The 26,045-nt window shown below is 34.1% G+C and overlaps 2 protein-coding genes and 1 long non-coding RNA gene across 5 annotated transcripts; all 3 read left to right on the top strand.

The window, feature by feature from the left end:
• On the top strand, nucleotides 261-3,467 carry LOC109950291. Its single transcript, XR_002272604.1, has 3 exons — nucleotides 261-1,173; nucleotides 1,280-1,333; nucleotides 2,850-3,467. It is a non-coding gene; the product is annotated as an uncharacterized LOC109950291 (long non-coding RNA).
• Nucleotides 4,878-8,623, top strand: LOC18769403 (protein STRICTOSIDINE SYNTHASE-LIKE 2). Its single transcript, XM_007202799.2, has 3 exons — nucleotides 4,878-5,193; nucleotides 6,504-6,770; nucleotides 7,715-8,623. Exons 1-3 carry the CDS (start codon nucleotides 4,889-4,891, stop codon nucleotides 8,280-8,282), a joined length of 1,140 nt encoding a protein of 379 aa, XP_007202861.2. The 5' UTR covers nucleotides 4,878-4,888; the 3' UTR covers nucleotides 8,283-8,623.
• LOC18771427 (haloacid dehalogenase-like hydrolase domain-containing protein 3) lies at nucleotides 16,545-20,085 on the top strand. Of its 3 annotated transcripts, none has more exons than XM_020568619.1 (7): nucleotides 16,577-17,043; nucleotides 17,638-17,744; nucleotides 18,260-18,368; nucleotides 18,456-18,617; nucleotides 18,881-19,054; nucleotides 19,602-19,696; nucleotides 19,846-20,085. In XM_020568619.1, exons 1-6 carry the CDS (start codon nucleotides 16,711-16,713, stop codon nucleotides 19,689-19,691), a joined length of 975 nt encoding a protein of 324 aa, XP_020424208.1. In that variant the 5' UTR covers nucleotides 16,577-16,710; the 3' UTR covers nucleotides 19,692-19,696; nucleotides 19,846-20,085. The 3 variants fall into 3 exon arrangements, with proteins under 3 accessions (XP_007202329.1, XP_020424208.1, XP_020424209.1); XM_020568620.1 differs by having other exon boundaries at nucleotides 16,578-17,043; nucleotides 19,654-19,696; XM_007202267.2 differs by lacking the exon at nucleotides 19,602-19,696 and having other exon boundaries at nucleotides 16,545-17,043.

Below are 26,045 nucleotides of genomic sequence, written 5' to 3'. Positions count from 1 at the left end.
AGATGAAAGAACGAATGATTTTTCATGTAGAAAGCGTGTTTTATTTTTTGCCTAGCCTTTCTAATTAATCCCTAAACCCCATGAAAAATTAGTAATGTTGATACCAAATTTTGGATCAACATCTTAGATGATAAAATCATAATCTCAGATACATAAACATGTGTTTGAGTGTGTTTACTCATAATCAAGTTACATCCTCTGTTTTTATATGTACTTCACTGAGAGTATATGCATTTCTTTTGGGAGATAGAAAAACACTTGAAAGCCTCTAGTTTTTTACAGAAAATCTGGGGAGAATACTGATTATAGCTCATTAACATATATACAATCTTACTTCTTTTGTTGAATATTTTTGTATCAAACTTGAAAAAGTGTGATTTTTTTTTTTAATTTTTTATAATAATGTATATGCATGAAGCTTGTTAAAAATGAATAATGAACTAGTTTGGCTAATAAGATTTTACTTAGAGTTTTATTAACAGTATGTAGACACAAAATTAGCTAATCCACCCTTTCGAAGATTCATGACTCCGTCCTTTCCTATTGTAATTTTGAGATAAAACTTACGAGTTAGTGTATGTAGATTTAGAGTTGATTAAAGTTTCACTACTAGAAAAGGGGGCAATAGTCACCCTTTTGTCTCTAATGTATTGGTGTTGGTGACAATTGAGTGGTTGGTCAATGCTTTTATTTACTTGTCACTATTATTTGTGACTAGTTTCTCACATTTTAATTTTTTGGTGACAGTTGATTTAAATATAATAAATATAAAACTAATTATTGTGATTAACACCGAAACAGTAATTTTTCATGACTAATATTTGATTAGAGCCTTGCTAATAATTGTAATCCAATAAAATATTCGGTGGATTTCCCACCTCTCGTTCTCTCTCCTCAACCTCTCTTCTCCTACTTCTCAAACAAATCAAAACTTACCCCTTTTCTTTTGTAAAGCTCTTCTCTCCCAAAACAACCCAACAACCCCTTTCTCGTCTGATTTTCTTTTTAGATCCGGTGGTTTCCACCCCGATCCCTCCATTTTTTAGCTATCTCCTTGCTTTTGACAGAGTTTGTTATCTCCATAGTTTTTCTAGGACGTTTCTTTGGCTCTAGGCGGTCCTTTTAGATCAAATCTCAAAGCTGAGATTTTATGTCTTAGATCTGAGAGCTAGAGTAGGGCTTGCTTTAGTCATGGCTTTCCTTGTATTTTATTTTCTGTATAAGCTTTTTTTTCTACTTTTTTATATTTTAATATATTATTTGATATTCTGTGATGTAGGAAGATCAAGTTCTGCAGGGGCGGTGGAATTGCTAGAGGCGCCTCTATTCCCAGGTTTTTAAAAAAAAATTTATTTTATTAATATACTCTCTGTAATTCGCCTTTTTCTATTTCTGAGTTCTAAAGAAGTTGTTTTATCTGGGTTTCTCTTCCCTTGAACATTGGTGGGTTGGGGTTATTCATTTAGATGAGTACAAGATTTCTATTTTATTTTGATCTGCCCTTTTCTCTTTCTTTCCCTATTTGAACTCTACTCGTGTTCTACCTCTTAAGGTCATCTCCAGCCATGGGCTATATCCCAAATATAGTCCTAAATTAATGCAAAACACATCTCCAACCATGGGCTAAATAAAATTTTGGCCAAATTTGGAAGGCCACATTTGGCCCTTTAGCCCTCCAACCGGAACAAATGTAGCCTAGCTTTGGCCTAGGCCAAATTTATAGTGAGCCCCGTCTATATGCTTTTCAACAACCAATTATTAAAACACTCCCCACTCCCCTTTTAAAAAATTGGATATTGTTATAAAACTAGAGGGAGAAAATGTAGAGAGAAGTGATATGCTAAAGATAAAGCTTCACCATGTTTATTCATCTCTTAATCTTTGGTAGAACCGCCTATTTATAGGCTTACAAGATAGAAGATTGAATACCATCATTTACAATATACCTATAGGTTACAAGTACTAATTACAAATACTTAGTGCATAGGTTACATAAAATCCAACGGTGGAATATTAAGAGGTATGGTGGTCATCCACCAACTCATGCATTTACAACACTCCCCCTTGGATGTCCACCTTGAATGTTTCTTGTTGGCAATGACCGTTGGAATCCATACCGATCCACTCCCCTCATTTTTTTTTTCTTTTTTAAAAAAAATAATAATAAATGTGGTCAGTTTTTGCCATCTTTTCAAGTGTTGTTTAAAAATAATAATAAAAAAGTTTTGTTCATAACCGTTGAGCTCAAACATTGAAACCCATCCTTTTCTTTTTTTTCTTTTTTTCTTTTTTTTTATGTCTTCACGTTTTTAAATGTTTGGTGTTGTTTAAAAAAATTATTAAAAATTCTAGTGTTGTCTCTAAATAGTAGTTTAATTAAATTAAACAATATATAGTTGTGGAATGGATGAGTGTTGTACCATAGTTTTTCTCAAAATAATAAAATATGAATGACCCTAAAATATAGCCCTGCATGTTGGAGATGGAAAAATTTAACCATATACTATTCTTTAAAAAATTAATATTTTGGGGGGCTAAATTTTTAGCCCCGGACTACATTTAGCCCTATGACTGAAGATGGCCTAACTTATTCTTAAACTATGACCTGTGAACTACTATTAATTCACTACCAAAAAAAAAAAGAAAAAAAAGAAGCAATATTCACCTTTTTAAAGTAACAAAATTTGTTTTTGTGACACAGGGCTGGCAGAAAGCTGCCCACCTATTTTGACTTGGCTTGGTTGCTCCATTTCGCAAGTTTTTTTGTTTTTTTTTCATTTTCCTTCTCTTTAATGTTTATGGCCTAGAATGAAGTTCTGTTTAATGTTTTTGTACATCTCCAATTGCAGGCTTGAATTACTTTTTTGGGTGGGACATTACGAAATTACAGGTAGAACTTCTTTGATGTAATGCCTTTTCTTCCTTTTTGTCTTACAGGATTGCATCTTCTTTTTATTTTTATTTTTTTCTATCTTAATAACTTGTGCTGGGCTCCAAGAGTAGATATCCCATCATCTCTTTGCTGATTTACTGAGTTTGGCTGCTTATATCTTGTGCATTTGTTTTATCCCACGGGTCCTTCTGAATTTGAATTATTCTTCAGTTTTTTTTAATGTCAGTGATGGTCTTTCTTTCTATTCTAGCATTTGGGACTGTTTTCTTTCTTTCTTTGTCATTTCGATTTACTTATAGGGATAGTGGACACTTCAATTGCAGGGATGGAGGATGCTTCGGTTGCATCGTTCGTTTGTATGTTCAAATCGGAGGAGTGCTTGGATTAGAAAGTACTAGCAATATATCTTCTTAGGCGTGTATGTATTATTGTTTGTAGAGGATAGTACAAATTTTTTATTCATTAGGAAAATATTGTACTACTTAATCACCATCATGTATCAATTGAATATTTATAAATAATTAAATAATAATATTAGAGGATTTGTTAACACATGAAGTGCATTACCAAGGAATTATTATTATCTTATCAAAAAAAAAGGAATTACTGTTATTATGTCATTAAAGTATATCAAAAGGAAATTGTAATTATTTAAAACATATATAATTCAGAAAATTATTAAACTAATTAAATATGAAAATAATAATAAAATATAAGTGTGAAGGTAGCTGAAAAGTCAACATATTGTTTGTCACTTTCTTTATTAATGGTGATAAAGATCAATAGTAACCCTAACAAATCTCACACACTCGAATATTGTGACTGTATGGTGACTAAAGCTTTTAGTCACCAATATAGGTAACTAATGCTTTCAAAAGTCACCAAAAAAAAGGTGACTATTGCTGATTTTTTTTTGTAGTGTTTTCTAATCTCAATCATTGAATTATGAGTGGTGATTTCCCCACTCCAATTTTATCCACTTACACTCCAGTTTATAACTAAAAAAGGAGTGTAAGTGGATAAAATTGGAGTGGGAAAATCATTACCCTTGAATTATATGTACAATGCATATTAAAATGACTAACGAACCTAATATATGAATGGCTGAGATTAGAATCCCACATAAAAACTTTGTTTTATTTGTCTTTCTTTCTCATTACACGTGAGGACCATGACTAAAAAGTTAAACACGTAACAATATGTCCCATCATACAAGTTTTTTTACGTACTACTGGACTCGAGAGAATCACTTACATGAAAAAGAGATAACACTATTTTGTTATCATTGGCCAATTACAGTATGTCACGAGTAATAACTTTTTCACGTGACAAACTTTGATTGGACAAAAATAACAAAACATTGATATCCTAACTTCATACAAGTTTTTCTGTTTGGATGCGGCAACGGGTACTTTGCGCACTTTAAGGTATGCGTTCTCTTATAAGTCCTGCAATTAACTGTTACATGCCACGTGTATATATATACACACACACACACACACACACACATATATATATATATATATATATATACAGAGAGCTTCCATTGAGGGATCCCTCAAATAAGCTTATTTGAGGGACACCCCTTGTAGGCCCCACTCCGGATTGTATTTCACTAATCCAAACCGTCTATTTTGTAGATACTCATTCAAAGATCATCCCTACAAAAAATTACTTGAATCCTATATCATTTGACCACTCAATTAAGTTATTGAAATTTTAGCATTTTCTTGAAGTACCGTGTTCATTGATTTTGTAAGACACAATTGGATGTCGAAACGGTTTCCGATTTGTCTAATTTTTTGTTAGGATGATCTATGAATGAAGACCTAAAAAATAGATGGTTTGGATCATTGGGAAAAAAATTGTAAGGTACCCTAAAGGGCGTCCCTCAAATAATTTTATTTGAGGGATCCCTCAATAGAAGGGGACTATATATATATATAACAATCCCATTAAGCACACCTTCTAGCTACTTCGTCCCCATGAGCAAACATGAACTCAAAGCTCTTTTTGGCAGCAAGCATAGGCGTTGTCCTCTCTATCTTGACAACCCTCAACGTTATCAAATTTTTCTCTATTAAAAATAATGCTGCAACAGCAAATGTAGAAAAGCTTTCAAATCACGAGGAAAATAAGTTTGAAGTTGTTCCAATTGTGGAAGATGCTGTTGGTCCAGAGAGCTTTGTCTTCGACCCTCTTGGCGGAGGTCCCTACACCGGCATTTCAGATGGCCGCATCGTCAAATGGGATCAAGATAAACACCACTGGATCAACTTCGCTGTAACTTCTCCAAACAGGTATGCATCCAATATATAACTCTTATTTCTAAACATATTTTTTTATTTAATTACGCTCTAAGCCAAGATAATCCATCCGTTACAACTCCCGTCTGTTAAAACAGAATATGAAATTATTTTATCTTGTACAAGCGATATTAGAAGAAGCAAAAGTTAAAAATAGAACCTTTGATTAGAGAAATATTATTTATAATTGTTTTATGCGATTGCTCAATCTCACAACAGTTTCTTCTCGAGTTAATAGGTAAATGTTCTTAATTACTTGAAGCATAATCTCCCTTGCAGTAGAGCATGCGTGTGAAAAGAATCAACCAGCTACGCGTGAGGTGGTTGTTCGTGGCAGCTTTGAAATTAACTAAATTTATCTATGAGCGAAGAGTTCCATGTGATGCTTAGGTTGGGGGAAGCACAGAGAGGCTTGGTTTGGGGGTGAAACTAATTAGGCCAAATAGAAATTAAGTTGGATGTTTCACAAGTAGGGTTAGCTGGAATGTTTGTCATACATGCATATATGATGTATGGTCCCTATGAAACAGGTAAGTCCTTCCCCTAAGTGACAAAAATGAGCAGCTCGAACCACTCACATGAGTTTGGGCACTCTTTTCGTTCCGTCTTCCTTTCTCTCTTTTTTTCCTTTGTAATTTTTTGTGTCACACAAAAAGCTTCTTGTTTTTTTGGTTTTTTTTTTTTATAAAAAATATTTGGAGATTCCCTTAAAAAACGCATGGTGAGAGGTGCTTATCGGCACTCTCAACTACCAACGGTATTTATTATTACTTGTATTCATTTTTCATTGAATAATTGTTATCTATGAGATTTATAGTCAACGTCTCTTTTAAGAAAAGAAAATCGAATGCATTAGAATATCATTAATGTTGTATACCCACCAAATTTATTACTTGCATTCTATTTTCATTCAACAATTGTTATCTACGATATTTAAACCTTAGAGTCAAGAAGAAAATTGAGTGCATTAGAACCTCATTACGCAGGATCCAACCTTAGTTATAGTGGAACTTTAAGTCCCAGGTGAGCCATGCAAGATACTCTTCCTCATACATCTCCATATACATAATTTCTTATACCCAAAAACTTAATATGTCGGAAAATAGGCCAGCAATGTATCGAAAACTAACATATCAAAACTTCACAAATTCTAATGTTGCAAGGTTCCAATACAGAAACTGTAGGCATAAAACTTGTACATAATAATATTGTGCATCCATGCATATACAATCCATTTAAACTCAATAGCACATGTGGAAATTAATTGACTTGCTTGTGTACAAACTTGCTCTATCGGTCACCAGAGATGGCTGTGAAGGGTCACATGAACACGACAAAACGGAGCACATTTGTGGACGTCCATTAGGCTTATGTTTCAACGAAACGAGTGGTGATCTTTACGTTGCTGATGCTTATATGGGGCTACTCATTGTGGGCCCTCAAGGTGGCTTGGCTACTGAGGTTGTGACACGTGCACATGGCATTCCATTTGGATTTACAAATGCCTTGGACATTGATCAAGAACCGGGAGCAGTGTATTTCACAGATAGCAGTTCACAATATCAGAGAAGGTACAATAAAATCCCATCATGAAAAGAATTTTTTTTCTTTTTTTTTTTAAATAATTAAAATGGTAATTATATTTCTCTTGCAAATGCTAAAGCAATGGTTCAAAAATATTATTGGATTGGATTAAAGTTGCACATATATATATATGGGGTTTTTCTTTATAGTAAATTGAGCTTAGACTCATAAAATTCATTTTAAATCACCTACAACCATTTCCTTTAGTTTTCTATTTAAAATACCCAATTTTTTTAAATAATTCTCAATGACTAGGATCCAACTAAGCAAGTTACCTAATATAACTTAAAATCTAATTTATTGTATTTTTCGGATTCCATAACTACCCCTATTTATAAGTTAATGTGTTATGGGGGTGTAGCTAATGACACCCGTTGAATTTGGAAATATCTCCAAATAGTTGTAACGGATGTAGGAACTAATTTAGAAACTTATTTGAAATTAAATATTAACTAAGAATTAGTAATCTGTTTTTCGACTATTAATCTATTTTTGAATTAATAGTGTTTTCCTTCTATGAATTACGACTAGTAATCTATTTAAAGTATTAATAATTTAAATTTAATATTAAATTTAGGAATTAATGTTGTTTTCTTTTTATGAATTATACGACCAGTATTCTTTTTAATTATAGTTTTATGAATAATAGTGTATATTCTAATTATGTTAAAAAATAATTTGATAATTTATTTATCGTTTTGTTTTTAAATTTTTTTTTTTAATGAACTTATTTTTTCTCCAAATATTGTACCTATTTTTTTTTTCTTTATTACTTGTTTTATAAAAAATAATTTGATCATCTATTTATTGTTTGTTTTATGAAAACAATTTTTTTTTAAATGAGCCTATTTTTTCTCTAATAATGTACCTATTTTTTTTTGGCTGAAAGACTAATGGCCATGTAAGTGATGCATGTATGTGCCTTTTTCAGGAATTACATCTCTGTGATACTAAGTGGGGATAAAACTGGAAGGCTAATGAAATATGACCCAGAAAGCAAACAAGTGCAAGTTCTTCTTGGAAACCTCTCATTTCCAAATGGGGTGGCATTGAGCAAAAATGGAGACTTCATCCTACTGGCAGAGACCACACATTGCAGGATTATGAGGTATTGGTTAAAAACACCGAAAGCCGGAACTTTCCAAGTGTTTGCTCAACTTCCAGGATTTCCAGACAACATTAAAAGGAGCCCCAGAGGGGGTTTTTGGGTGGGGATTCATTCAAGAAGACTCTGGATTTTGAAATTGGTTCTTTCATACCCTTCCTTAGGAAATGCACTGCTTAAGCTTCCCTTGGACATTACGAAAGCTTATTCTTACGTGGCGAAATGGACAGGGAACGGATTGATAATCAGGTTGAGTGAGCAAGGTGTCATATTGGAAATGCTTGAAGACACAAGTGGAAATAGATGGAAGTCTATCAGTGAAGTGGTGGAGAAAGATGAAACTCTTTGGATTGGATCAGTTACAATGCCATTTGCAGGAAAATATAAAATTTAAGGGCTTTTTTTTTCTTTGAATACTAATAGAATACTAAATAAAAATTAATTTCAGAATCCTATTAGAATACTAAATGAAAATTAATTTCCCTTTAATCAAATACTTTGATGACCCAATATGACTATTAGTTGTTCACTAGGAGCCCTTTGGTAAGATTTTAGTTTTAAGTGTTTACTTTTTCTTCTGCTAACCCTAAACCCTTTCTATTTTGTATAGTTGACTTGTTCTGTTGTAATTAGACCTAGTTATCTTTCTTGTTGTACACAATATTGTAATAGTACATTTTACTTGTTTTTAATTTAGTAGTGGAGGTTACGGGTTTGAATTTGGGACCTCTTTCAAGATTAAAAAGAGAAGTACTAGTAGACCAAAAGCTAGTTAATGATAAATTTTTCTTGTTAAAAGAGAAGAATAGCACACTTCAATATTTTCCAAATACCATTATTTGATATGGTATCAAAGCATCGATTCTAAACACATGCCGCTTTCCTGCTTTAATCTTACCTTATCTTGTCTTACTTTGAATTGTCTTGCCTTATTACCTTTGCCCTAAATCCCAAATTTTTAGCATTTTGCCTCACATGTATTGCCTTATCTTTACCTTTGACATAAACCCTAAAATATTTTCTTATCTTTTATCCCTTCATGTGCCTTTTATTGTCTATTGGCTGCTTGCCTTGCCGCTCTGCTTTGATTTTTCGCTACGTGTCACTTGCTGCCATGTTGCTTGATTTTCCAATGGGTACCAATTTGAATTACATTTTGCATCTTACTAGTCGCGCCCATTCTATGAAATATGAAATATGAATTTTTCTGACCAAATAAAAAATAAAAAATACTATGAAATATGAATACCATGAACTTTGTCATGGAAAATGAGCTACGGCTCATTCTTCCGCATGGATAGTATAATTTGTTTCATGTTATCTTCATGAATATTGTGTTCTCCCTTTGTACTTTTTTGTTTTGTTTTGTTTTTTTCGTTTTTCTAGCTAAAGAAAAATAGAATAGTAAAAAATAAGTTTTGGATTTCAGTTTACTTTCCCATCCTACCGTTGAGGTTTCCTAGAAGAAAAAAAATTGGATGTGGGTAAATGTTCGAAACCCTTATGCCCTTAATGAATATTTGTGTTAATCCCTCTCTCCTAATCGCTTATACTAAAAAAAAGTGCAAATCCATGTGAAATCATCGAGGCTAAACCTGTTGAAGAACAATCAGTATACAACCAAATAACAGAATAATGACAAAACGAAATATGCTTTATATATATAATGCTGTTAAAAAAAAAAAAAAATTGTCCGTTCTGATTTGGACGAATTGTCAATATATAGAGGTTTGACACCTCTTCATCCAACAGTTACATTAACTGTTTAACATATTCGAATTTAAGATAATGATTTTATCTTAACACGAATTTCTAATTAATAAAAAGTAATTATTAATTAAATCAACATAGCCCAAGGCCCATCTTTTGACAATTATATATATATTCCAAGCCCAAACCATAATGAAGCCCAACTTTACCTCCACTAGGCCCATACCCTATTTATTATTTTTAAAGCGTTGGTGCTTATACAACCCAATTCATATAATAAAAATATCAAAATGGGGATAAAAAAGCAAGAAATTAAGTACAAATATATTCAAATGATACGGTTTCCCATTCATTTCTTTTGAAGTCACACACTTACCAAAACCTATTTGACCCAATACCGAAAGAAAGGTCCAACACGCTTGTGCACAAATGAGCCCCACGTTATTTGCAAGGAAACAAAATTGAATATAAGGGAAAGTTCGAGGAATAAAAAATTTTATGTTTTCAAGCCATCAGGGTTGCGTTGACAATGAAAGGGGTCAAGCACCACCACATCCACACACATACAAACTTATGTTTTCAAGCCATCTCGTTCTTTTGAGTTATCTTCAAAGTGGATAAGTGTCCTTCTGATTTCTTGGTTGTCGCATCATTCGTGAAACTTCCTTTATGACTTACTTCTTTTTTCTTTTTTTTTTCAATTTTGTACGCTTTTAGTTTTATGTGGGTTATTTTTCGCAATTTTTTTTTCAACTATTTAATTGAAAAAATTAATTATTAGTATTTTATCCTCGGAATGTTGAAATGTGATTTCTTAGAAATTTAGTAAACTCAAGCCATTTGAAGGGGGTTTTTTATATTTGAGTTTTTCTATTTATTGTTAAGTTCGGGACTCACCTTCCTCCTTTGACTAACGTTTTGCATTTCAATTTGTTCCTCATCGTCAAGTCCATCAATAACTTCGTGAAAATCAAAGGTGTGACTTTTACATGCATGACCCTCTAATTTCCTGCCAGATGATAGCCACATCATCAATTTGGACGGAACTTTGAAGGCGCTTGATGAGGTGTGGAGCAAAGTGATACGTCAAACATTGATCAAGAGGATAAAGATGGACATTGTAACTTTCAGTGAAGAGTGTGAAACTTGACCATACTTGAGTAGCCAGCCTCAGAAAAATGTGACTGAGGAGTTGTAAAGAGTCAAAAGTATGGTGGGCCTACTTTTATCCACCATGGCTTTAATCATTGCAGCATCCGGTTCCAAAATAGTGGGCCCTTTTACTCGTATACCCACATACTGATTTGTCCAAGCCCAACAACTGTTCTCACTCACCACCAGTCCTCAACTCTTTCCCAGTTTTCTCAACCATTCATTTATGTTCGTTTTCAGTCTTTATGCGTCGTTCATGTGGCAAGAGATGAACGAAGGACTAACCAATGCCGTACTTCGAGTGGGGCATTTGTGTTTGGATTGTCATTGTGTTTCCTTCTTTCATTTGAAAAAGTACTTTTTAACATAATTTGGAGGGAAAAAAACGTAGAATACAGCAGGCCGAGAATTATTGGTCATCCTCCCTATCGTTTTCATGTTAGGGACATATCGCATATTTTAGTTTTATAAATGAATACTATATGCTAAACTTTCAAAGAACTCAAAATTTAAAATATTTTAGAGCATGCGGAGGTTTACGCCAGTTGGCTAGAGGAGTAAGTCCGCCCTCTTGCACCTTATTGAAGACGAATGCAAAGATGTCTTTAAAAAATATGACGTTTGCTTATTAATTGTATAAACATATAAGTGGTGAAGAAGGATGGTGCAATGGGTTAGGATTTACGATATACGCAAATATTCCCTCCAACATAAAAAAAGAAAAATGATGTGAAAAGTTAAAATATGATTCCATCCCCATTGTGATTAACAAATCTTCACCGTAGACAAGTGAATTGTTCATTTCCTATCATCTATGAAAGAAAAAAAATTATCAATCAAATTGAAGATCATTTAATCATTCATTTGTATTGGATAAATCGATAGTTTTGATAACAATTAAAATTCTTATGATGAATTGTCCATTTATTTGATATGTTTGAATGACTAATCGATCTCCAATTGAGATAATCTTAAAATAATGATATAGAAAATGAACAGTTTTTATTATGACATATGTACAATGAAGATTCATTAATCACAACGAGATGGATATAAAAGTTACACCATGTTGTGCAGTCGAAAGTATTGGTGTAAGGGAAAAAAAAAACACATAATCAATAGGCTGCTTCTTAAATTGACATGTCTATTTTGGGTTTACAAACTACAAATTGGTAGGTAAGTTCACCATGAACTGTATTTTGCAATAATGCAATGCAATATACAAATTTGAAAATTGAGGCAATGCTTCGATTTTACCTATCACTCAAACTTGTCCATTATAATGAAGACATTTGCAGTGCGTGACAATGACCAGGACGTCCTCATTACGACAACCACAAGCCGATAAAGCACCTAATATTAATTAAACAACTAAAATCAAAGGACGTAAAGAACCCTAAACCCTTAAAATCTAGGCTCGTTTTTATTTTTTAAAGAGCATAACTTATTCTTCATTCACAAATTAATATGAAGATCGTGACAATTAAAAGCAAAACAACCCATTAGATACTCGGGGTTACTTTCTGAATAAAAAGAATCATACTAAAACGAAATACGATTATTATATTATAGCTCAAGTAGATATAAGAGTAGTTACTCATGTACCTGATGTATGTGTTATAATCTCCCACCAAAATATTGCTTATAAAAAAATTTAAAAAACAAACAAAAAAAGAACAAAACATTGGTCTCGTGATATCATGATGAAATTATTAAACAAGTAAATAATGAGAAGATCTATAATCATCAATACGTCGAGACTTTTTATTTTGGGTTATAATGACACATATTATTTAGAGTGACACAATTTTCATTATACTAAAATAAGAGAGAGGTGTTCTCACGAAATGAGTCTTTTTAAGTTAATTTGATATAAACATGAACACGGCTAGTATGATGCTAAATGTAACTCAAAATAGTATGAATACCAGAAAACCTTTTTCGGCATATAATTTGAGTCTATTTCATGTTATGTTCATTAATTGTATTCTCCTCCCCTTTCTTTTTCTAGCCAAAGTAAAAGAGTACATCAAAAAAATTAAGTTGTAATTCAATACGGCGAAATCATGTTGTGACTCTTTAAAAACGAATGGTGAGATTTTACGGATAATGCTAATTATTAGTTATACTAATTTAATGGTAGTAATACATATTTATTCGGGTAATCTAGGAGAAGCGATAGTATTTTATTAATAAGAGGATAAAGAAACTAAATACAAAATGTCCTAAAGGATTAGACAAACTACTCTACACATAAGGGTTCGATTGTAGGACTAACCAAGTAGCCTACCATCTCAACCTTAAAGAGGGAGAAGAAATCTTGCCCATGACAGAGTACCCTGTCCTCCTAAAATCATACCCGAAAAAATTATTGGTTACAATTCTCAAACAAAACATCATGGATAAATTTTTGGGAGAGACCTCAATGTTTAAATTGAAGTAATTCAAATTGATGAAGAAAAAAAAAAGGAACTGAAAAGGGGAAGAAAGAAAGCCACCAGCTGCACATGAAACACGGAAATAATAAGTTGGTTAAGCCTTCCAATAATTGCACTAAAAATCAACGAGACAAATTTTGGCAACACACACACGTTATGGCGGGAAGAGAGAGACTGGTTGTTGAGAGAGAGAGACCACGATGAGGACGGACTGATGGAGAAACCTGGCGTATGAAATGAAGCCGACTGAGGAAAACAAAGTGGGCCCCGCATGCAGGGCAGTCATGAGATGGGCCCCACTTCCTTTCAGATATGGTTGAGGTGGAGGGGAAAGAAGGGTCAATTTGCTGATGCGGATTCTAACCGATTTCCAGTGTCCGCCACATCAGCGATTTCGTGTTCTCCCAGCGGTCACCCACACCCACGTGTCGTTTTAGTTTTCTTGTATCCGTGTGCGCAAGGCCAGGTTCAGTTGGTTCTAAATTATCAAGAGAACATTGCACATGGAAACCCTGCTACCAACAAATCAGGGCAAATGGTTTTTAAATTTGGAGTCTATAGTTTTTATTTATTTAATGTTTTGTAACATTTGTAAGTTCCCAGTAAAACTTGAAGGAGAGTCAATGGTATGAAATTTCGGAAATTTCCCTGTACATGAAAAGTTTATATTTATGAATTATCAACAGTCGATTTGTCAAATATGGTGATGCAATTTCATACATATTCTTAAAAAATTTAAATCGTGTATCAAACGAACTCTTAATTGAAAGACTTTTGAATTTTCTCCGTATAGTTTTATAAAATTTAAAATGTTTGTAAAATGTGAATTATCACAATCTTTTCTAAGAGAAAGAAAAAAAAATGTCACAATCGCTTATTTAATTAATATTGCGATAAAATCATCACTTGCTTCATATTGTACTGAGGACATATAACCTAATCCGATTCTAAAATTAGCACCATAAAAAGTGAATCACGTAAAAGATATATTTGGGCATGTACAGTTTCTCTCATGCCCGTTATTGACTGAGGTCATGTTCGTGAAGTTGTTCATCAAATTTGATTGATTGTGATATATATGATTTAATCGTTAAGAAGATGAATATAACTTCCTTATTTAAAGTCATACATTATGATAACAAAAACTAATTCACTTTCTTATTTGCCAATGTGATTTAGTCTAGAAAAACAGTTTTTGACTTGCAGATTTTGATGTAGTCATAAATTTCAAGTTCACATTCTACCTAAACACGAATGTAATTTCTAGAATTCAATGACAATGTCAATGTGGTAGCTCAGTAGAGAAGGACTACGACTTACAGACTAGTAGTCTCAAGTTTGAACTTCCATAGTACATTGATAATGTGTGTATGAGAAACCTCCCTTTCTCTTGTAACTTAGACTATTGTTTATGGATCTCGAGTCTCTGCATTTAGCATCCGTGCATTTACACACATTTAAAAGGATATTAACCATTAGATTGATCTAATGAATTTTAACAAGCCCACATCCCATCATCTCTTTACACCTTATGTGTATTTAATACCTTTGAAATAAAATATTAAAAATACAAAATAATAGTCTCAACCCCCAACCCAGCCCTAAACCACTCCCACTTGTTGCTGCTATCCATGGCCACCACCTCTCTCTGCGCTATCTATAGTCCTATCGTAGTATTTAACATGGAATTATTGTCTCAACAACAAGCAAGTACTTCAAAATTAAACTGCAATTGAAAATCCTAGAGGTGCCTACCAACTGTAGGACCTAGTGAAGGTGTGTGTGAGAGAGAAGAAAAGTGAGTGAGAGGCAGAGGCAATTGGCAGGCAGTAATAGTACAGAGGCTAGGTTGGGGAGGAAGGGGGTTGCTGTTTGAAGGGAGTTTTAAAGATATACATATAATAAGTTGCAAATGGTGAGTTCCGGTATAATATAATTATGATGATGTGGAATTATTAAAATTTATTAGATCAATTTAACGGTTAACATTCTTTTAAATACGTGTAAATGCACGAATGCTAAATCTAAAGACTCGAGATCTATTGTTTATATTAAAAAAATTCCAAGACAATGAATTTGAAGAAAAAAGAAGTTAAAATCACCGTCGCATCCGCCCCATCCCCATCCCCTTCCCCACCACCATCTTCTCCACTTGAACTTCAACCACCACCTCATTTTCATTACCATCCCTACTATTGCGACCACCATCATTATATTTGCCACGACCTCGAACACCAGTGACCAGTACAATCAATCACCACCCGGGACCTCGTCACCAGCACCATGACCACCATCGTCATTGTCATAACCACTGAACCATTACCACAACCATTGTATTTAAAGACTTAGCCAAATAATATATTAGAACCTTTACGACGCACCATGGAGGAAAAGAGGTTTCCAATATTTGAGGGGATGCCATCCGGTAAGTGGCGGAAGCTCCAATGATAGAGAAAAAGAGAGGGTTGAAAAAGACAAAGTAAGTGGTGGAGTTTTCACACACAAACATTACTCACGGCCATTTTTTATTGAATTGGATTCCGTTAAATTAGATTCCGTTAATAAAAGTATAAATGTTTTAAAGAATTTTTTTTGTGTCAATTGAAAAATTAAATGACGAAGTTCATCTTTAAAATAACTTCAGAAAATAAGAATACACGAATTCTACGATGTGCGGCAGCCCACTAGATTACAAGAATGAAAGGTTGCGATGTATATTGTACACAATCATTGGTCATCACATTAATTTTTGAATTTTCTATGAAATTCTATTTTGTTTCCTATGACTTATGCAAGATAAGGACATTTCCCATTAAAGAAAAGGAAAAAGTGATTTTATTTTTGAATGAAGTACTAAACACTTATTTGGTGCGGAGCATCAGAATAACTTGTGAAGGAAACTTATCTTATTTAATAACTATAAAATTATAAGATATTAACATATAGTATTCATTTATATTTTCATTTTCTCCTTTAATGTATCTGAAATTAATGTGCGATAGAATATAATTCTCGTTTGGGAGTGCTTTTGAAATATTTAAAAGCACTTTCTGATAATCAAAAGCGCTTTTGATAGCGTTTGGTAGAAAAATTTAGAAGCGCTTTTTAGAGAAGCACCTGTCATGTGCTTCTTCAGGAAGCACGCCCAAATACTTTTCCAAGAAGCACTTCGATTTCTTATGAAAATTTCAATGTGTTTATAATAAAAGCGCTTTTGATAAAAGCGCTTATAAATAAAAATGCTTCCTACAGAAGTAGTCCCAAACGAATCCTTAGACACCAGACGAGAATGTTACACAATTAAATAACTAAATAAAGATTAATTAAAAGAAAATTAGAAAACCTCCTGAGGCCATTATAGTAAAACCAGAACCCGAGATGCATTTCTATAAAGACTCCCCACATCAAGGATCTTTAAGATGTTGGCACCCCAGCATTCGGTTCTGGTTTTAAGCTGAGTCACGCATGGAGCCAAAAACTGAAACAACTATTGTGCAGTAGAGCATCAAATGAAGCTCAGTAATGGCGCTAATGGCAACCAGAACAAAGCTCTTTAGGCTGCTGACGACTCTCACCACGAAAGCACCAATTTTGGGATCTGGGTCTTGCTCCAATGGCGTTAAGGGACCGGTTCGGGTCGACCGGGGAGGTGGGCTCGGGTTGACGGCCTATTCGACCTCTGCTGTGGCACAGCAAGAGCCAGGGGTCGTTGGGTCGAGGCACATGGGTTTGGAGATATTGGGTGTGAAAGATTATGAAGATTATAGGAGGTCTCTTTATGGTGAAATCACCCACAAGGCTCTGCTTGTTGATGCTGTTGGCACCCTTGTTGTTCCTTCCCAGCCAATGGCTCAGGTTCTCTCTCTCTCTCTCTCTCTCTCACGCACACACTTTACATGCACAGCTACATATTTATTGCTCAGTGTTTCTAAGTATGGATTGAACTTTTGGGTTTCTGGGTTTGTATATCTATGAATTGAATTTTTTGGGTTTCTGGTTTTGTATATCTATGAATTGAAGTTTGTGGATCTTGTTTCTTTTCCTTTTTTTTTTCTTTTTCTTTTTTTCTTTTTCCATTTTGTGTTTTGGGCTAAATTTATACCTAAATGGTGAAAATCCAAGAACATACTTTACTGCGCATTTTGTATGGAGGTATTTATAAATTATATGTATAAATATTGGTTTTTTGTGCATGCATTGAATTCTTGGTTTTTGTGTGGCAGAATTGGATTTCGGGGAAATTTCCTTTTTAAATTATATTTGTGCTTGTGGTTTTGTAGCATAGCAATTATTGGGTTTGCAAGTTTGTGGAGTTTTTTTTTAAAATTTTTTAATTATTTAAAATTTAAATTTAAATTTAATTTAATTTAATTTTATATAATGTTCTTGCGCTATTATCTGTGTCTCTATTTCTTTGCTGACATATTGTTTATTTTTCTGTTGATATAGATATATAGGAAGATAGGCGAGAAGTATGGAGTGGAGTACTCAGAGGCTGAGATTTTGAACAGATACAGAAGGGCTTACGAGCAGCCTTGGGGTAGATCTCGTCTCAGGTCTCTTCCCATTTTTATTCTCCATTTTTATTTTTATTTTTGTTCTTATACCGGGTGATAAGGTTTGCAATAATCCATTTAAGTATAAATTTTACGTTTTTACTTTTTGATTCACCATGGTCATCATGAATTTCTGTCTCCTCTTAGTTCTTGCCTGATTTAGTTTCTGAGGAGTTGTTCAGAAGTGTTGCACTTTCATTTTATGGGATATAAATAATTAAATCAAATTTTGCCTTTAATAGCTTTGATATTGCATCCTGGAAGTTAGCTGAGAAGCTAATTTCATAAACTTTGTTTTTCTAATTTTTATTGTAGAATTTTCCATGTCTATCCAATATGTAATCAATGGGTTGGTCAAGTAGCAGAGTTCGTTTCCTTTCTTTTCTGTTTAGTCTTTAATCTTTCCTTAAGTTAAATAAAGAAGTTTAGCAGTAGTTCTGTCATGTTTGGAGTGAATTCTCTGATTTTCTTTTTTTTATCATTAAAGTGAGCATTTTACTCTTATTTCATTGCAGGTATGTAAATGATGGGAGACCCTTCTGGCAATATATAGTCAGTTCTTCCACTGGCTGTTCAGATTCCCAGTACTTTGAAGAACTTTATAACTACTATACAACTAACAAGGTTTGACATTTTATAATTACCATTATCTGTATAGAAAGATATAAGTCAGAATTGGGTTATGATATTTTTCACTGTGTTTTCTCGTAGGCTTGGCACCTCTGTGATCCTGATGCTGAGAAAGTGTTTCAAGCTCTGAGAAAAGCAGGCGTCAAAGTAGCTGTTGTGTCAAATTTTGATACTCGATTAAGACCTCTTTTGCAGGCTCTAAATTGTGAACATTGGTTTGATGCGGTAGCAGTATCAGCCGAAGTAAGTGAATTGCTTAGAATCTTTTAGCAGTTTGCATGTGTTTTGCCCCTCTCTCTCTCTCTCACTCACACGCTTACACAGACCAGAAGAAAGCTTCTTCGGATTTTCAGAAATTCCATATTTTTATTATATAAATAATAAAAAATATTGGGAGAGTTTTTATTTATTTTATTTATCTATGGGTATGTATGTCTGGTAACAAAGCTGTTGCTACTATCAATCATTATGCGATTGCTGATGTTATGATTTTCTCTTATGAACAGGTTGAAGCAGAGAAGCCAAATCCAACAATATTTCTTAAAGCTTGTGAATTATTAGGAGTAAAACCTGAGGATGCAGTGCATGTGGGAGATGATCGTAGGAATGATATATGGGGTGCCAGAGATGCAGGCTGTGATGCTTGGCTTTGGGGAAGTGATGTTCACTCCTTTAAGGAGGTACGTCTCTCATCACATTTCTTCTAAGGGAATTTGAAGTGTATATTATGCTGTGTAATTTTGTCTCTAGAAAATCTTCCAGGAACGGTTTGATCAGCCTACCCTGGTTCAGATTTTTTAAATTAACACTTCACATTGGGGAAAAACCTTTGGATTGGGGAAAAACCTTTTTTCATCTCTTCTCCACGACTTTATAGAATTTCCACCTACCATAGCTGCTCCATTTCTAGAATGTGTGAGTCCATATTTTCCTTGAAGTCGGGATCTTGGATTCGGTAGAAATTTAAACTACCCTGATTTTGGGGAGCTTCCTTCAGCTAGCTCAGATAGGGGGAGCTACATTTTGGAGTCTGCCTTATGGCATTTTACTGTTTGGTCAATTTTCTGAACTTGTGGATCCTATACACTTATTTAAGGACCATAAAAATGTGTGTCAAACTGTCGTGGCATTCATCCTCCTTGTCTTTATTGTTGTCGTTGTCATTCTTGTTTTTGTCATTTCGTTATTTTTAAGTCATCCTCATTTCTGAATATTTAATATATCTAGTTTAACACTCTTCCTCATTTGGTGGCCCGACATGAATTTGATTGGAGTTTAGTCCAAGCCGGTCCTTATGAGTTCCACCCCTATAGATAAGACTTGTAAGTTTCAATATGTTGGACTGTTGTCTAATTTAAAAGTTCAGCCCCGCACACCAAACAACGGCCGGGACTCTTGTCCATTTTAATTAAAATATTCCAACCCAACATTCATGGTTAATAACAGTTTGATTACTTTTCTGCTGATGCAGGTGGCTCAGAGGGTAGGGGTCCAAGTTTAAAATGATGTCTCATGCAACATGAATGGTGCTCTCTCTGTACAGGTTTCTTTAGCTCCAATGGGGGCGTTATGTATATTTGTGCTTTGTTGTAATCTGTATAAGACGTGAGGCTAGAACGCTAACTTGAAACATAAAGAGAAAATAATGTAAGACATCTATGGCTTTTTTTGTTTGTTTGTGTGTGAGTGAAAATGGTGTGCAATTTCTATACTTGTTATCATATGTTAATGTTTCAAAATGGGACCTAATTTAAAGCTAACAAAAATAGAAAAGACACTGAAGCAATTTCTATGTCGATTCAAGCTAGGGCAATCATTTCACTATATAAGAGTTTAAGGGCATGTTTGGCATGCCTCACTATGCCTCACTGGATTGGACTATGTTAAATAGTCCCTGAAACCCATGTTTGGTAAGGGAGGGGATTAGTTTAAATGGGATTGTATAGTCCAAAGGGAAAAAAAATATGGGACTCGCTTGACTAATAGAGCGAGCCCGAAATATGGTTCTCAAAATAGCACCATCGCTATTTTGAACATGCCAGTCCGACTGGATACCACCACCACCATCAAACACACAAGCTTGACCACCACCACCATGAGTCCACGATCATCAGACCACCACCATCAAACCCATAACCAGCACCACAGACCCAATTGAACCATCATCACCACCTAGTCAGTCAAACAAAGCATCAAAACCACCCATAATCAGCCACCACATACTCAGTTCAACAATCATCACCACCCAATTGAACCACCACAACCATTAATTAGTGGAACCAGAGAGAGAGGGGGGTGGGTGTTTGTAGCCACCACAAACCCAGAAATGGATCTGGCCCTCTTAAAATTTGGGGTGAGGCATGAAGAGAGAGTGAAAAGGAAGGAAGTAAGAAGAAAAGAGAAAGAAAAGCATAGGAAGAAGGAAAGAAAAGAGAAGGAACAGCCTGGAAAGGAAGAAAGAAAAAAAAAAGGGGAGGCTTAGGAAGGAAGAAGAAAGGAGGAAGAAGGAAAAAAGAAGAAGAAAGGAACGGGCCAAGAAGGAAGGAAGAAGAAAAGTCAATGGGTAAAAGAGGAAGGAAGAAAGAAAAGGAGAAAAAGAAAAAAAAAAAAAAAGAGAGAGAGAGAGATAAGATAGTTTAAGCCTATTAAAAATGTTAGAATTTATTTGTCTTCTTTTTATTTATTTTTATGTCAAAAAAGCCTTAATTAAAATTAAATAATAGAATTTTATTAATTTTTTATTAATTAAAATTAATTATTAAAATAATTATTTTTAGTCCGACACAACACCAAACATAGGTCTTCATTATTTTTACAATCCAGTTTCTTAGTCCGATACAGCACCAAACATAGGTCAGTACTTAATCCAGCTTAGTCCAATCCGAGCTAATCCAAGATAGTCCCAGGATTTAGTCCAGTCCATGACAGTCCGCCATACCAAACGACCCCTAAGTTCATACTCAAAACAACTTTTGACAACTCAAATACTTACACAACCAAAATCTCTTGCATGATTTTCTAAGGTTTTCAAAGGATTCAAAGGCTTCCGTTGATTTATTTGCGTTTATACTCAGATTTGAGCCTTTTGTGGCTTGGTTTTTGAGGCTTGAATAGCGAAGCCAATTTTCACATTGGTATTGATTTCCAATTGATTTTCATAAATTAAATGTGATGCGATCTTCTTTTGCAGTACAGTTTTCACCAACATTCTAGTTCCCGCAAGTTATTTTTCTCGTTATTTTTGTTCTTCTATTTATTAGGGTTTTTACAACTAATAGTGGCATACTTGCAATTAAAACAATCCCTTGGCCTACAAGCAGATTTGGGGTGAACAAAATCCAACCAAACCAAACCAATTTAAGACGTTTTAGTTTGGCCGGTGTGGGCCTAAGCCCAATTTTTTTTTCTTGTACATTTTCTCAACCTTGTTAACCCAATTAAAAACAAAATAATTCAAAATATGCCACACATTTTTCAATTTTTAGCATATCAAATAATCATAAAATTCAACATGTTATAAAACTTATAAGTTTAATAATATAGTTGCAATTCAAATATCAATAACTTCAAAGTTCGATCAAACTTCAATTTCAACATCCTTATAATTCAATGAGAGGACTACATTTGTAAAATAAAATAATATACAAGTAGACGATCCTATTCGATTTAATCTAGTTTGCTAAAGCTCAAAATTGAACCAAACCATTACCGTCCAGTTGGGTTCTTAAATCGTTTGACAATTTTCTTGTCAAAACCAAATAAAACCATCCATTAGGGTTTGGATTGGCCGGTTTAGTATTGATGCCCACCCTTATGCATTACTATATATATATATATATATATACAGTCCCCTTCTATTGAGGGATCCCTCAAATAATTTTATTTGAGGGACGCCCTTTAGAGTACCCTACAATTCTTTTCCCAATAATCCAAACCATCTATTTTTTAGGTATTCATTCATAGATCATCCTTACAAAAAATTAGACAAATCGGAAACCGTTTCGACATCCAATTGTGTCTTACAAAATCAATGAACACGGTGCTTTAAGAAAAGTACTAAAATTTCAATAACTCAATTGAGTGGTCACATGATATCGGATTCAAGTAATTTTTTGTAGAGATGATCTTTGAATGAGTATCTACAAAATAGACGGTTTGGATTAGTGAAATACAATCCGGAGTGGGGCCTACAAGAGGTGTCCCTCAAATAAGCTTATTTGAGGGATCCCTCAATGGAAGCTCTCTGTATATATATATATATATATATATATATATATATAAAATAAAAAAAAGCGAGCTCAAAGCTCAAAACAAAATTGGGGCCAAAAAGCCCAAGCTTGAAGTCCTCATCTTGCCTTCTAAGTCTGGCTAATGGACTATGTATGACTCACATCCAAACTCAATATTTTTGGCGTGGGCCGACCTGATGTTTGGACTATATATATCTTGTCGGCGGTATGATGTTTGAATTTAAATTGGCTATATAGGCATTAATCCATGTTTGATCCTATTATGGTTGCTTGGCCTTCATAATTAGAAAAAGGCCATAAGGCACCTACTTATGTATGTACCATTTAGCTTTAAACAATCACAGCCGCAAGGCTTTGGCTTGTTCAACCATGGAGCAATTTTGGAAGCATGCACATGATCTCAATGTCTATCTGATTTCCCCACTCTTTTTTTTTTTTTTTTTACTTACACTTTCTTTTGCTTTTTAAAACTTTTTAATTAATTTTGTTCTTTCTCTTTCCTATTCTATCTTTACCATACATTAATTTCTTTTTACTTCACTTTTATATTAGTTCTTTTTCTTTATACTTAATTTTTCAAATTGCACTCTATTTTTAGTTGTTTTTTCCTTTAATATTGAAAATAGTGTAAGTTGGAAAAGTAAGTATAAAAGAAATAATATAAAAGTGAAGTAAAAAAGAAATTAATGTAGAGTAAGGGTAGAATAGAAAAGAGAAAGAACAAAATTGATTAAAAAAATATTAAAAAGCAGAAGATAGTGTAAGTGGAGAAAATGAGAGTGGAAAAATAAGCTCCCATATAATATACAGTCTCATTCTCCCGGACTCTAGTGTGCAAGGAATTAGTGGTCACTCAACATTGGATCTAATCTAAGGATGGATAAAAAATAAATTTTATATTATTTTCAATTAAACAAAACACGTTTCTTGAAAAAGAAAAAAAAACACAACACGTCTCTTCTCCTTGTTGTCGACAAAATAAAACATGTTCTCAGGAACCTTGCAGCTAGTGCCTGCAACCTCCTTCGATTATGGCGTCCCTCGATTCTAATTCTTTTGCTATGTTTTTGCTGCTTAGTTTTTCATCCCTTGTGAATTGTCAAAGAACCAAGATTTTGGGAAAACTTCAGTTTTATTTTTTAAAAACAAATTTGGGCTCTTTTACTTTTTTGGTTTCTACCATTGTTTGTCTTTCTCTTTTTTGATTAATAAGAGAGAAATCTTTTTACAAATGAAATAGCCACATGTCGCATAGTTTCATCTATTAAGTTGCATAACGTTCCTCTAGGTGGATTTAACCTAGCCTCCAATATTGCCCCCTTAATTCCTTGGCCTTCAGGTGGAAGAGTAATTGAATCACATCTAACTTTAAATTTCTTTCTTAGATTCATCATTTTGATGAATTGCAGCTCTTGGAAGTTTGATTTTGAACTTTGAAAGTTTGGGTTTATCCATGGTGCTCTTTATCTTCTCGGCAAATTTTTACTTTTGCCACTATTTTTTCTTGATTAAGATAGTATTTGTGTTTGCAGGAAGAATTTGGTGCAAGAAACCATCATTTCTCATCTGGCCCAATTGAAAAAGGTCATGGCTGAGAATTGAGACAAGCTTGAGGAAACCTACGCCATCTGACTTCAAGGCAAGTTCCCCAGATATCTTCTAGGCCCTCTTTACTCACTTCAACCTTTAGATGAAGTGGTGAAAACTTGGGCTGTGCAAAGTGATGATCATCAACCTTACATAGTTTGGTTGATCATCGACTTGGGAGAGTTCTGGACCTTTCAAAGGTTGGCCATATGGGTCTACTTCCAAGGTTGATCTTGTGGCAGGACAAAAGTCCATGGCCAAATAACTTACTACGGTGGTTGACAACAATTCTAAGCAAGATTGATATGATTGGTTTAAAGCTATGGAACCAAAATTGAAGAACATCTTGCAAGACATTGCCATCTACAATGCGCTAGTCCTCTACGCCTCCAGAACCTTTCCTTACGATCGACCACTTATCATAGCAGGCATATGCTTTTGGTTGACCTCCACTAATTGGATGAGAGTTCAGTTTGGGATAATGACTCCTACTTGACTTGACTTGTGTTTCCCTCTTTTCGACCGAGATGGCCGACAGAAGGAAATTTTGGTCTTTCTTTTCTTGAGTTGCATAGGCGTGCCACCACCACGCCACTGAATGACTTGGATGGAAAGAATTGGACGGATATGTTGCTCTTTTGACTTTTGATCAAGTGATTGATCGGCCAAGCAAGGAACCTCCTCTTGGCCTAGGTTCTTTCACTTCCTTGGGCTCGGGGATGGTTAGCCTTCATATGGATGTTTTCTTGTTGTGATTTTTGGGTTTTTTATTATTTTTTATATTTATGTATAATGAAAATGGCGCAATTGAACTAAAATGTAATTTAAACTAAATGGTGAGAATTAAAGTGCGATAAAATAGATCAAAGCGATAAATAAACATAAAGTAAAGCAAGAACGAAATAAGAACAATAAAGTAAATTAAACTTAATAAAAATTTGATAACAATGAAAAGAAAAGCAATTTAAATAAACTTGAATTTAAAAGCAAGAAAATATAAATTACAATAAGGTAAACTTACACTAGGAAAAACATAAGGAAAAAGCTCAGGCTAAAGGTAGAATGCTTACTCTTTTTTTTTTTTGTTTTTTTGTTTTTTTGGATTAAGAGAATGCTTCTTGATCATTTCATTGTTTTTTTCCTAACATTTCAAATTTATAGTTGATGCTGCTGAGAAGGAGTGTTCTGCTAACCCCGCCGATTCTAATTCTGACCAAGGCGAGAAAATGCCACATGCCTCCACCCAAGGTAAGTCATTTTCCATGCTTAATGATTTGCTGAAAACTTATATCTTCACTTCTCTGAATTCTTAGGAGAAATACTTTTGAAAGTTTAACCCCAATTTTTTCTGAAGACACCTTCACCCAAGATATTGATCATCCACCTCAATTCCTCCAGCCTAAAAAGATTCCGCGGAACCTTTTGCCCCCAAATTTGGCTGCACCTTAAAAAAAAAAAAAATCCTTCGATTTGTAGGTTCATCAAGGTTGGCAAAACAACCTAACTTATCCCACTCGATTGTGGCAATGCAATCACCCACTTCTTCGTTCGTTGCTCCAGTAAGCCTCTTTTATCTTTACATATTTTTATTTACTAATTTTGAGGGCCTTGACTTATCTTTATGCCTCAAAATATAGGAAGCTCAACTTCCCATATTTGAGACAAAAGTTGGAGCGTATTATGAACTCTGAGCATGAGATCGTGGTAAGCTCATCTCCTACACCACTTGAGATTTTCTTCTTTGTGTAGCATTTCTTTCATATTTACCAAAATTCTCAAACTTAGTTGGCCGGCACCTATACCTTGAGACACCCAGATGAAGCTCCCACGGAGT

The sequence above is a fragment of the Prunus persica genome, chromosome G7, assembly GCF_000346465.2.
Source record: "Prunus persica cultivar Lovell chromosome G7, Prunus_persica_NCBIv2, whole genome shotgun sequence".
NCBI classification, from domain to species: domain Eukaryota; kingdom Viridiplantae; phylum Streptophyta; class Magnoliopsida; order Rosales; family Rosaceae; genus Prunus; species Prunus persica.
Note: the sequence above shows the minus strand (reverse complement) of the source record. Positions and strands in the feature narration are given on the sequence as shown.

Excerpts from the sequence above, each read along its gene's own strand:
- LOC18769403 (XM_007202799.2), top strand. The coding sequence starts at position 4,889 with ATGAACTCAAAGCTCTTTTTGGCAGCAAGCATAGGCGTTGTCCTCTCT. Across the intron at positions 5,194-6,503 it reads GCTGTAACTTCTCCAAACAG|AGATGGCTGTGAAGGGTCAC; the intron begins GTATGCATCCAA and ends ATCGGTCACCAG. Across the intron at positions 6,771-7,714 it reads AGTTCACAATATCAGAGAAG|GAATTACATCTCTGTGATAC; the intron begins GTACAATAAAAT and ends TGCCTTTTTCAG.
- LOC18771427 (XM_020568619.1), top strand. The coding sequence starts at position 16,711 with ATGGCGCTAATGGCAACCAGAACAAAGCTCTTTAGGCTGCTGACGACT. Across the intron at positions 17,745-18,259 it reads TGGGGTAGATCTCGTCTCAG|GTATGTAAATGATGGGAGAC; the intron begins GTCTCTTCCCAT and ends ATTTCATTGCAG. Across the intron at positions 18,369-18,455 it reads ACTACTATACAACTAACAAG|GCTTGGCACCTCTGTGATCC; the intron begins GTTTGACATTTT and ends GTTTTCTCGTAG.